This window comes from Mya arenaria, chromosome 8, assembly GCF_026914265.1.
Source record: "Mya arenaria isolate MELC-2E11 chromosome 8, ASM2691426v1".
NCBI classification, from domain to species: Eukaryota; Metazoa; Mollusca; class Bivalvia; order Myida; family Myidae; genus Mya; species Mya arenaria.
The window spans coordinates 62,503,658-62,517,428 of NC_069129.1; the positions used below are offsets into that span (position 1 = coordinate 62,503,658).

Consider the following 13,771-nt stretch of genomic DNA (forward strand, 5'->3'; position numbering starts at 1 on the left):
GTAGCCCATTCATTTAGACAAATTGTCGATACTCCTCTAAAACAGTGAATGTTTTAGACGTATAAAGTAATATTCTTAAACCTTTTAAAGTAAACGAGTATGTTAGATCTTGATCCTTACCGGTAAACTGTGGTGGACAGCGGCATGTAAATCTACCTGATGACGTCACGTCACACTCTCCCCCGTGCAAGCACGTACCAGGCGCGCACCTGTCCAGCGTTCCTGTCGTCCGGACGGTCTTGTTAATGTAATCCTCATCTGAAATCCAGAAAATGTAATTTATATTGAAACTTGTTAATTTGAGCATGTTTATGTATTCTAGACGCGTGACGTAAATAGCATCATAGCATTGAAATAAGCGCATCCAATGGGCATTTTTATAAAGATCATCAAAGTCGTGAAATTGAATGACCCCAGTGTGATATTTTAGTTATTTGCACCGTTTTTGTGTAAATTGAACTTAAGCCAATATTTAAAAGCACTGATGGTGCGTAAGTGGCGATTGTCGGGAAAAGCATACACTGGTAAGTAGAAAGCAGAGCACGTAGTGTAACAGTCAATCATTTTTTTCAAGTATGCGATAACACAGAAAATATTAGTAACTGTTTGCAGCACTACAAACTTGTCTATGCCAAAGTTCTAAGAAAGTCGGAACCATTACAAATTCCACGACATAACAAAATGAACAATGCATAGTGCCACTTATACCATGGCTATGTTGGACACACTCTTGTGTTGTTGTATATGTACATAAATATATGAGGGATGTACCGAATAAATTAAGTACGACTAATACAGTGTGTAATAACACTACTCAATTTCAATTTGTTATTTGGAATTGGAAAAGAGCAGCGTCCATTCTCGCATCCATGAACGTTACAGCATGTACCGTCTCAAGCATTCTAAACTCTAATATGAAAGTGAATGTATGACAAACTGCAACCAGTCGGTAGTGTAAATTGTAATCACAGATAAAGCCATGCCTTTTTTAACCGACTGTCTTTAGTTTACAAATATTTTTTTTTTCAGTTTTCAGTTTTATTATACTCCCTTAACAAAATCATGTGATATGAGGGACAAATATTAACAAAGTATGTGTACGAAACAGATTATTGTGAAGAAAGCTGATAGCGGATAAAAATCGCTTTCGAAACCGTAAAGCCATGGTTTCCATTTTCAAAGGTCATATCATGATCCCCTAACTGGGCGCGTACCCACATCATCTTGGCTGATAGGCGGATACCTTAACCACTAGTCCACTATCACCCTGGTGGTGCTCGTACCTACATCATATTGGCTGAAAGGCGGGTACCTTAACCACTAGTTCACTATCACCCTGGTGGGGCTCGTACCCACATCATCTTGGCTGAAAGGCGGGTACCTTAACCACTAGCCCACTATCACCCTGGTGGTGCTCGTACCTACATCATCTTGGCTGAAAGGCGGATACGTTAACCACTAGTCCATTATCACCCTAGTGGGGCTCGTACCTACATCATCTTGGCTGAAAGGCTGATACCTTAACCACTAGTCCACTATCACCCTGGTGGGGCTCGTACCTACGTCATCTTGGCTAAAGGCGGTTACCTTAACCACTAGTCCACTATCACCCTGGTGGGGCTCGTACCCACATTATCTTGGCTGAAAAGCGGGTACCTTAACCATTAGTCCATTATCACCCTGGTGGGGCTCGTTACCACATCATCTTGGCTGAAAGGCGGGTACCTTAACCACTAGTCCACTATCACCCTGGTAGGGCTCGTACCCACATCATCTTGGCTGAAAGGCGGGTACCTTAACCACTAGTCCACTATCACCCTGGTGGTGCTCGTACCCACATCATCTTGGCTGAAAGGCGGGTACCTTAACCACTAGTCCACTATCACCCTGGTGGTGCTCGTACCTACATCATCTTGGCTTAAAGGCGGATACCTTAACCACTAGTCCACTATCACCCTGGTGGGACTCGTAACCACATCATCTTGGCTGAAAGGCGGATACCTTAACCACTAGTCCACTATCACCCTGGTGGTGCTCGTACCTACATCATCTTGGCTTAAAGGCGGATACCTTAACCACTAGTCCACTATCACCCTGGTGGGACTCGTAACCACATCATCTTGGCTGAAAGGCGGATACCTTAACCACTAGTCCACTATCACCCTGGTGGTGCTCGTACCTACATCATCTTGGCTTAAAGGCAGACACCTTAACCACTAGTTCACTATCACCCTGGTGGGGCTTGTACCTACATCATCTTGGCTGAAAGGCGGATACCTTAACCACTAGTCCACTATCACCCTGGTGGGACTCGTACCCACATCATCTTGGCTTAAAGGCGGATACCTTAACCACTAGTTCACTATCACCCTGGTGGGGCTTGTACCTACATCATCTTGGCTGAAAGGCGGATACCTTAACCACTAGTCCACTATCACCCTGGTGGGGCTGGTACCCACATCATCTTGGCTGAAAGGCGGATACCTTAACCACTAGTTCACTATCACCCTGGTGGTGCTCGTACCTACATCATCTTGGCTGAAAGGCAAACACCTTAACCACTAGTTCACTATCACCCTGGTGGGGCTGGTACCCACATAGTCTTGGCTGAAAGGCAGACACCTTAACCACTAGTTCACTATTACCCTGGTGGGGCTTGTACCTACATCATCTTGGCTAAAAGGCGGGTACCTTAACCACTTGTCTGCTATCGCCTCTTATATCACTTTTAATTCATAATTGAATATATTGTATACGATCCAAGCCGTTAAACCTTTTTTATCATACAGGAGAAATTGAACCATAATGAGGAATCATTTTATGCCGACATCATTGTTTTCTATATATATTGACTGTAGTAGAACTGAAATTAATATAATAAACGATAAATATCATACTTCGGTGATAATTCAATACATTTTTTTTTCAAATCTCCACTGTCAAATAAATCAACATTTAGCGTCGCCAAAGCGAAGACAAATGTGTGTTTAGTACAAAGTGTTTTATGTTTTGTTTTTAGGTAATATTTAAGGCTATATAAATCCTATATTTTTTAGATTTGTTTACTTCACATGTTGGGGATGGACTTGGCTCGGAACAATATATTTTTAGATTATTAATGAGAAATAGAAGTTTTTGTACAAGGTTAGCAAATAAAGTTACATTAAAATATCTTCAACAGCAAATTTAAGATACTGTGTGATAATACAAAGGAGAATTGCCAACAGTGAGAAGATTGTGTTGCGGGTCTAGTATTAAACTCCCGTACTTACTTCTGTAGGTCATGTATAGAAGATAATGTATAAGTATTCAATCGTCGGTTAAGGCCACGTTTCCCTGTGTTATGCATGTTGACTGGAAATCGGCCATTTAATAACATCATGAAACGCGGAGACCGTATGCACAGTGGCTTGATGACAAAGGCTCATTAAAGTCACAATAAATAATTTCAACTAGCCAAAATTATATTTTATACATACTTGAACATGAAACATATTACAGTAAAGGGTATTTTTGAATTTTGTCAAATCTCATTTTATGTTTATGGCAATGTATTATATTGATGATTTACATGTTCAAGTATGTATGACACAACAATGGAATCCCAAAGCCTAATTGAATTTGAATTAAAGTCCGTAGATGAAATATGAAGGTCACTTGTAACTGCTTCTTTCACTATTCTATTCTATCCTATTCGTATATTTTCTATTCTATTCATCTATTCTAATTTATTCCATTATATTCTATTATATTTAATTTAATTTAATTTTATTCTATTCTATTCTATTCTATTATATTCTATTTAATTCAATTCTGTTCAATTCTATGCTATTCTATTATCTTCTTTTTCTATTCAATTCTATTATGTTCTATTTTATTCAATTCTGTCATGTTCTATTCAATTCAATTTCTATTTTATTCAATTTTATTCTATGCTTTTCTATTTTGTTCTATTCTATTCTATTTTATTCTATTTCGTTCCATTTATACGTCCTTTCTAATTGGTCCTATCTTATTTTGTTTGGCTGGTTTATATTGTACGTGAAATGTCTACGTTTAAACACAAAATACAGCATTTATTTCATTCGTTCATCTTGCGTTTAGCACGTGACGAGCACGTGTCTGCTCCACTAGGTCTAAGGTATCACGACATGTGTGAGTAATTGGCATACATTCTCAGCTATTTTTAATAATAGCTATGACAGGACACTGTTTAATTGTAATGAGTGTAACCCTGAAAATATGATGAATATTTCAATTAATGGTGATACCTGTTTTGAACTGAAATAAACGTATTTCAATTTTTCGTTTTTTTTCGTTTTGTTTTTGCCACTGTATCTTAATACGTATATGGGTATTATGATACTTATACTAAGAACGAAACGAAGATTGCCTTTCGTAGCGTGAGGTTAAAGTAGTTAAGAAAAAGCATACTTCTCAGAAGAAAAAAATAGTCATAGTTTTATGTTATATCATTGGAAAATTACAAAGTCTTTTATTTCTTTAAGGTTTTGTTAATTAACACTTAATAAGTTGTGACGTGATATCACGCGACCCGTGCACGGAAGTTCTGTAGTTCAGACAGAGGTACACGCCTTACGCTTTCTGTTCTTGAAGTTGATTAAATCAAAACCTTTAAACCTTGTTGTGAGTTTTCCAAAAGTATATATGCAAATACAGTTTTTAATATGATATTATTGAGTTAATGTGTATGATCAAGTTACGTAGCAGTGGCTTATGAGGACCGACTTCATGAAAGGTTGTTGAGTAAACGGAGGGGAGGAAAAGCAATGTAATATGTAACTTGAATCAACCTACAATCGCCGGATTGATCTGTTTGTGATGTATTGTTCACTCAGAACTAAATTACTTTCATGCTTATATGTCGTTATTTTTCTCATTTCTATAACTTTTTCAGCCAACCACACGTGCAGCAAGTTCTCATCCACCATAATGCACACATTTCAGTTTGTGTGTTATCGTCATACATTGAATTATATCAACATGCGGGACTGAAGGAAAGTTGGACGTATAAATTCCATATCAATCAATGTAATCTACCAATATGAACTGAGCTATTTAACATTATGTAAATCATACGTTGTGCATTTTGTACTCTGAGGTAATCACGTGATTTTCTTACGGGTTCGGGTCCAACAATCATAATTCTATTACTGACTGTACGACTGTAAAGTGTTTACGACTGGTGGTTCTGTTCGAAGGAAGGTGGTTCCATTGTGGATTTAGTTTCTTGTTTAGCTCAAAATAAACTTACCTGGCACAGATGTGACGCTTCCGGAGAAAAGAAGCGACAGTAAACCACTGTCAAGGAGACTGACGTTTACGGAGATCTTGATCGAGTTGAGGAAGGACACGAATTCTGCACCCATTGAGGGCTGGATGGTTACATCCGGCGAGTCGCTAGTTGCATCGCAAAGTATCGAGCCCATGAGTGTTCCCGGAAGTTCCAGGGATGTGTCGTGGATCATGAGTGAATCCTTGGTGCATTTGGTCCCGGGAGCCAAGGTGACGTTATGGAGCCGCAAGACTAGCCGGTACCCGAGCTGGGTCGCCATAGTAATTGTATAGGCGAGGCGGCCCTGGGACCAGGTTGAAGCCTGCAGGCTGGACACCCGCCTGCTCTCGTTCCCCGGCAGTTCGAAACGGAGGTCTATCGTTGTGGAATTTAAAGGCACTGAAATAAAGAATTATATCCCCTCAATGACCTTTTAAATCTCTGTTTACTTGTATTATGCGCGAATATAACACCCCAACTTCAATTCCTTAAATGAACCGCCTTTCGGCAATTGCGTTTATCATCAGATGAACGCAACATCTTCGTTATGTTCGGATCGCAATTCACAACATAACAATATACATGAAAATTGTTATTGTTGTATTGTGTCAGCAGGTCCCGTAAAATATAAATCAACATTTTAGAAAGTGTTGATTAATGATATGTTAAATGTATTGTTGCCAAAAGTGTTTCAATTTTACGTTTAAAGGTGATTTAAAGTGGTTGATCTTTTCATTTTCGTGCGTCATTTGATAAAATGTTTCCGGTTCCAGTCGGATCCTTCAATGTATTAACCGAATGGGTAAGAAAGGATTTTTGTAAGGTTTTCTTCAACGAAATGAAGTATTTTTTTAACAATTCTTGAATGATGAAATAATGAACAATTGGTGAAAATATAAGAAATGAATTGCGGGATTGATGTCATAATCGGGGATATGAACGCAACTGGGCTGGTCAAAGTACGCGTACACTTTGACCAGCCCAATTGCGTTCATACCCCGAAAATGACATCAATCCCGCAATTCATTCCTTAATTGATCTCGCTTTATCTGTAACTTCTATTAGAACCGTAGCCATTTTGTCTACGTTTCAGTTACATGGTCATTGGCAAATGCTAAATGCTTTTTTATTATTCCTTATTCTTAAATTGATTCTATTTTTGATTCCTCGTCTCTATTTTATGAATGATAAACAAGTTGTTTTATTGGCAAGATATCAAATACTTGAAGCAGTCTAGCCCATGACCTACCATATTGGTAGCTAGCTGAAAACCCTTCATTTGCATCCAGTCTTGTTGAGGTAAGGCAGATATTAATGGCACCATCAGTTATAAAATATTCTTCGGCAAAGTCAACAGACTTGGTGCCACCGCAGAAAAGTCTGGAGAAATTCCCAGCGGCCGTGGTGAGGTTGAGTACGGACGTGTTACAGTCGTCCCCGGGCAGCGCTATGCGGTCGAGTCTCAAAACGGTCCGGTGACCTTCTATTGATTTGAGAGTACTGCAGCCACTGACGATATCCGGGAAAGGTTTCGGATAATTGATACTGTGAACCACACCGTATGTGTCGTTGGCCGTTTCCACAAGGACAGCTATGTCTTTCTCCACCACGTACCAGCTGAGGCTGAACCCACAGGCGGTCACGTCATTGTCCGTCTCAAAAAGGAACGACGCCTCGTGTGACCTTGACATAGTCAGTAGGCCGTCATCATCTGCGCCGCACAGCGTAATGTCATCCACCAGCCCAAAGCTCTCTAACCGGTCATAAAGGCACTCCGTCTGGGCCTCGATGTCATACCGGTGAATCTCAAACACCAGTCGGTACCCCCTGACCACGATGAACTCATACATGAGCCGTTGGTTGTTCCCGTACTGACGTCCGTTCACGCAATAGTTATCGATACTCCCCGTGTGCGAGGAAAACGTCATTAGGGTCTCAAGTTTTCCGGGCTTAGCTGAAATTGAAACCGATAAAACATTCTCGTCATTGTTTACAACTAGACAAGTAGACAGGAATTCCGTATTGCAGATATAGTCACAAGAGGACCGCCGCCAAACAACAAACGTTTAGTACAATGTATAACCACTGTAAAATGACAGAAAGTATTTTATGTTGGTAATGTGATAATATGAGAAAAGTTTTATTTTACTCGTTAATGAATTTGAATATTTTTAACTGGTGCACATCGATATCACATTTACGACAAACTGAACAATGATCACACCATCATCGTGCACATGCTACATGGCGCATTATCCTGGCATTAGGATTTGAATATGTTGAACTGAATGTCAATGGATGGGCAACATCACGCATCCCATAATTTGTTCAACTGTTGTATGAAACTTTCATTTAATACATCAGTTTGTATAGAATCACATAAAAGAGGAACCACAGTCAAAATGCACATATATGGAATTTGCGATAATGATCTGTCATAAGTATTATACGAGGGGCATTCAACAAATTATACGTCTTTGTACGTAATATTAACTCCATGTTTAATGTGTTCAAATCAACCCTTCAAAGTATTCTCCCTGCACAAGATACACAATTGTGAAGCCTTTCTATACATGACCTAAATTCTGCAAAGAAATCTCCATTTTAGGATACTGCTGAGACGCTGAAAAAATACAGAACCAAGAGCACTTCTACACGGGCCAGGCTAGGAGAATAAAGTGGGTTTTCAACCTATATAACATTTTCTTTTGTCCTAAGAAGGTTGTAAAGTTTTACGTTTGTGGGTTGAAGTATTGCCATGTATAAGCTGTATGCCTTTCTAACATTCACTCGAGCTTTTTTTGTATACTTGTTTGACAGATGTAAAAACTTTTATTTTGTAAAACCTTCCTTTGATGGTTCTACCCTCTTTTAACACAGGGCCATTCGAATTAAAGACAATAGCATATAAAACCTTTATGGCGCATCTTGTCATCTTTGCAATGACCTGACTTCCCTGACTATAATTAAGCAATTCTTTGATATCCATTCTTTAATGGGGCTCAAAATAATAAAAACATGCTTCATCCCCAGCGAGCAACTTAGAATTTGTACTGGGTTTACATTATGTTATTAAAAAGAAAAGGTCACAATCGAAAAGCTTGGCCTTATTATCTGGAGTCAGCAAGTTAGGGATCAATCCAGCACAAAGATTTTCTAATTTCAAACATTCAGTCAGAATATAATGGACGGTCCCTTCTGAAATGCGTATACTATTAACTATCTGCGAAATATATGTAGTATATCTTCATCTACCATAGCTCTAGCAGCATCAATGTTTCCTTTTGTTGTCTTGCAGGCTATATAGGCCCCTTTTTAAAATATTCCATCGAAAACTGTTCTTGATATCACCGTAGAATGACCCTGTATTCGGCACAATTCAGAAAAGAATATATGTTTTAGGGATACTCGAAAGTTGACATGGGCATTACTGTTAGGTTTCAGGTTTCTTAGCATTTAAATATAGCCTTACTGTATGTGTGTGTGTGTATAATTCAACATTAAATATATTTGTCAATTTTCAGCGGATTCAATCAAAATTTCACAGGTGTATCAACTAAACATCGGCAATCAGCTTTATGGCATTCACATTCTCTCATGCAAGATGGATTCTACGAAAGCCCACTAGAGACATAATCTCGCAGATTAGAACACTTACGCCGTGGCGGGTATCTGCACACCACCCGTACACGTGTCGTACACGTCACTTCCGCCTCCACAGCTTCATAGTCCACCAGGACACTGTCACCGTCAAATGGTCGACACACCTCCACCTGGACACACCCACTTCCGGTTTCGTTGCCATGGCCACCGTCCCACACCTCAACACAGTCTGGAATAAAATGTCGGTAAGGGACATTATTCTAATCTGCAAATTTCATAGTAAACGAGTTTTAAATCATTCACACACAAGGTAGTTATTTATTAACTTGCGCTATTTATGGACAGTCAATCAAAATATCCAGATTTTATATTCTGCATTCAGCTCAACAAAAACATTACATAAGAAGAGAAGGTATATAAATACCGTTAACAATTAAATGCATCTAGCCGAAAAATCAACCATTAGAAAGAGTGCCAATACCTCCAGGCTGTACGGCAAGCAGAGCTCCTATAAAGTCTGCATTGTCCACCAGTTCGCTCGCCAGCTCCCCTCCAACATCGGCACAGGCGTCCGCGGCCGCCTCCGCCGTCAGTTTTTCTAGTTCTGCCCTCCAGCAGCCATCGGGTCCCAGAATACCGAAAGTTGACGATATGTCACTGGTCTCGCACCGCCACGCTGAAAATCAGTGCATTGATCAGGTGCCAATAAGATCAAGATAACAGAGCCAGAGACATCCTCGGCACCCCAGCGTATCATAACTTATATGATACCCTGGGCAAATTGGCTAGGGAAACTTCGTAAATCTTGAATATTCATAAGCATTTTCCGACCAATGAAATAGCCGATAACAAAAAGGAAAGAATCTCCTTTGTGAAGAGCCACCGGCATATTTAACAATATCCTGCCTGTAAGCCGTGATCTCATTGGATTATTTCGAACCGAGATTACATCCGTAACTTCTCGGCCATTTCCGCACCGTATGAGGTGTGCCTCATGCGACCAATCAAGCGGCTGAATTTCACCTTATTAATTATTCATGAGTACGAGATTCTTACAGCTGATTTGTCCAGGGTATCATATAGGTTATGATACGCTGGGGTGCCGAGGATGGGCCAGATACAGAACGGCGTGAAATTGTTAAGTACAAAATCACTCAATACAGACATGAGACATTCAAAAGATGAATGTCGTGCTTGCACATTAGACTTTCAAAAATAACTCCCTTTGGGCATTGGACAAAAATAGGAATCATCGTACTGGCACAGCATTGGACAGTGGACATTCAAAACATGCATGTCTTGCTAGTACGAAATTTGACATTGAACATTCTAAACACCGCAAAGCAAGAAACAGTGCTCTCCCTGCTAAAACACACAGAACCAGCCAATCATAAGACAGTATTAACTGTAAAACACATTCATTTCAGCACTGCATGTTTATCCACGAGTGGAGCACTTTTAACAGAAAATCTTTGTATTGAATGTCCATATATACAAATATATATTACATGTATTTACAACAAAGGGAATAATAAATTCTGTGAAATATTTAACTAAACAGGCCATAACGTCCAGGACATCCCTTTTTAGCCGGCTCATATACGCCGGATACTGGTTATAACAATGATATTTATTGTTTACTAGTTAAAAATGGCAGATTGAAATTTGTAAACAATTTGTATTAAGCAATGACACCACTGTATTGTAATTAATGATGTATATATTATAGTATGTATTTTGGGCCGGAGGCCTTTATGAACTGAATAAAGTTGAGTTGAGTTGATACAACTATACATAAACAAAATATCACATATACACGTAGTCGCAGCTAGCACGTACCTTGGTCCACGAGTGTGGCCTTGAGCCGGTAGCCCGACAGTTCTTTCGTGTTGTCAGACTGGAAGGAGATCCGGACGTTGTTGACATCAGACGTCCAACGTAACGTTTTCAGACGGTCGTTCCAGTTGCCGCATCGTTTGAACGGCTCGGTGCCGTCACTGGCGGGAAACTGGGCAATACTGACGTTTTCATACTCGCAACTAGAAAACAAACAACGAACGTGATGAACAACGTAGCTTTAAAAAGACACTCTTATTCAAAATCAATACATACACATTTAATTCAAACATGAATTTTTACTGTTAAACCGTTAACTGCTTACGCATTTATGGAAAATATGAATTACTGATAAGAAGATTGCAACCGTGTATTTAATAGCAGAAAGCGCAAAAATATTAAATGATTGGTGAATGCTAAAAGATTTACTGTGATATACTATACTCTCATAAGATTGAAATCGTGTTTTATGCTCGTTTCTTTCAAATTAATCTCGGTATCCTTCATAAGAACCATTGTTTTCGGCATTGTTCATCCTTTTTGGAATATTAAAACGATATTTTGTTTAAATGTGGTAAATCTAATTTCAGAGTAAGAGTGCATAAGACAGATGAGTGTTGTTAAAAGTTTTTGCTCTGTTGTTTGCAAATACAAAATAACTAAGCCAAGAACACCATAACAGTCTATGCTCCCTTTGAATTATAAAATACATCGTATTCACAATTAACTTATCCTCGTGGAACTATGACAACAGTTAATAATCTAATTTTATTTAGGCATTAAAACAAAAGTAAGCTAATATGCGCAAGCAGATCGGATATTAACAACACAATATATACGCACTTTTTCCCGTCCTCGACGTCAAAGTGAGAGAAATCAAGATTGATCTGTTTTCCAAAGGGCGCTGAGATAATCACGTGACATGACGTCAGTTTTGGATACGCGTGCGGGAAATTCGGTGACGTCACAAATGTAACCGGAGAATCTGACGTCAGAAACTGGACAGACGAGCAGTCGCGTGGTTTCGGGTCTGTTGAACGTCTCCCTAAAAAATGAAACGCCGTTTTCCTTTTAACTTGGTGAAGTACAATCGTGCGATCACAAGGGAGGCAAGGAATCTCATCTTTTTTGAAGTCAAGTCGTATTTTAGGTGTCCGACGTACGGATGAGCTTGTAATTTCATCAAACCATTGCTAATAATGTTTGAGCTTGGTGTTTGGTGACCCTGGTGTCCCCATAATATCTTGGTATCGTTAGGAAGGGAATTGCTTGCCAATTGAATTCGGACGTGAACTGACAAGTTTTGCATTTAAAGTAAAACAAACTTATTTGTAATAAAGCTCTCTCTACACTATGACCTCACACCATGGTACCATATTAAAGTGGATTCACTCTGCATCCAATTTCACTTAATATCGGATAAATTAAATGCATATCATATTTTCTACATAATATCACGAATCGATAAGTGTTGAATACATGATACAATTTGTTTGTTTGACGTTGTATAAATTGAGTAGCAACCCAACTCTTCCTACACAGATGAATAGTGTGTTACTGCTTTAACATCAAGTAAACGTTTAACATTATAAATACTTATTCAACTGTTACAGATTCAAAGAATCCCCAAACTTCACAGGCGTAACAAGGAATTTGGGGGACATAAGGGTACAAGAAGCCCCAAACTTCACAGGCGTAACAAGGTATTTGGGGGACATAAGGGTACAAGAAGCCCCAAACTTCACAGGCGTAACAAGGTATTTGGGGGACATAAGGGTACAAGAAGCCCCAAACTTCACAGGCGTAACAAGGTATTTGGGGGACATAAGGGTACAAGAAGCCCCAAACTCCAAATGCGTAACAAGGTATTTGGGGGACATAAGGGTACAAGAAGCCCCAAACTCCACAGGCGTAACAAGGTATTTTGGGGACATAAGGGTACAAGAAGCCCCAAACTCCACAGGCGTAACAAGGTATTTGGGGGACATAAGGGTACAAGAAGCCCTAAACTCCACAAGCGTAACAAGGTATTTGGGGGACATAAGGGTACAAGAAGCCCCAAACTCCACAAGCGTAACAAGGTATTTGGGGGACATAAGGGTACAAGAAGCCCCAAACTCGACAGGCGTTACAAGGTATTTGGGGGACATAAGGGTACAAGAAGCCCCAAACTCCACAAGCGTAACAAGGTATTTGGGGGACATAAGGGTACAAGAAGCCCCAAACTCCACAAGCGTAACAAGGTATTTGGGGGGCATAAGGGTACAAAAAGCCCCAAACTCAACAAGCGTAACAAGGTAATTGGGGGACATAAGGGTACCACAATAAGACATCACCAATGTAAAATTCTTGAGGAGAGGAGGAGACAAAAACAGCGACATTTAAACATTTTATATAGGTAATTAATTTAAACTGATTTGGCTTCAATAAAGAACGAGTGTTGTTGTTGTTGTTGTTGTTGTTGCTGCTGCTGCTTTTGTTTTGGTTGTTTTTGTTTTTGTTAATAATGATTTGTTTAGTGAACGAAAGAAAGAAATTTGAATCAGAAATATATGGAAGCTTAAGTCGTAAACTGATGCCATAAGTATAAGGCGTAATTTTTCTGACACTGACAGGTTATCCGGTAAGCCAAAGTATAAATACGTTAAAGTTATAATATCAAGGCAGCATAGTTGTGGATTAAATCAGGTTCCATGAAGATTTTTATTTATCTATTTTTTCACCAGAATAACGGTGTCATTCTACGAATTCTATGGATTTGCTTTCGCCTCTTCGTATTACAATGTATTGTGTTTTACATTCATTTCAGGAAATAGTGAATGTGTCAGTAACCGGAGCTCAAATGTCCCGTATACACGACCTGCTATGCAAGAAGGTGGTAAAGACATTTCTCCTTATGCTTACTTTAGGTCATCCTTAACATTGCAACATTTGAGTTACATACATTTCTCTTAAGTCTCATAATGTCCTACCTACTCAATTAATATAAAATCTTGGTCGGCCAACTGCATCCAAGATTTTATTCAATCATGATCC

General features: G+C 39.2%; 1 protein-coding gene across 1 annotated transcript; it reads left to right on the forward strand.

Moving 5' to 3' along the window:
* The first annotated feature begins 11,934 nt into the window (after positions 1-11,934).
* On the forward strand, positions 11,935-13,655 carry LOC128244444 (uncharacterized). Its single transcript, XM_052962448.1, has 3 exons — positions 11,935-11,949; positions 12,349-13,032; positions 13,545-13,655. The coding sequence occupies exons 1-3, from the start codon at positions 11,935-11,937 to the stop codon at positions 13,653-13,655; spliced, it is 810 nt and encodes a 269-aa protein (XP_052818408.1).
* Positions 13,656-13,771: the final 116 nt, after the last annotated feature.

Bases quoted from the DNA above. Each gene is read 5' to 3' on its own strand.
- LOC128244444 (XM_052962448.1), top strand. The intron at 13,033-13,544 runs GTAATTGGGGGA...CATTCATTTCAG, and splicing joins AACTCAACAAGCGTAACAAG to GAAATAGTGAATGTGTCAGT.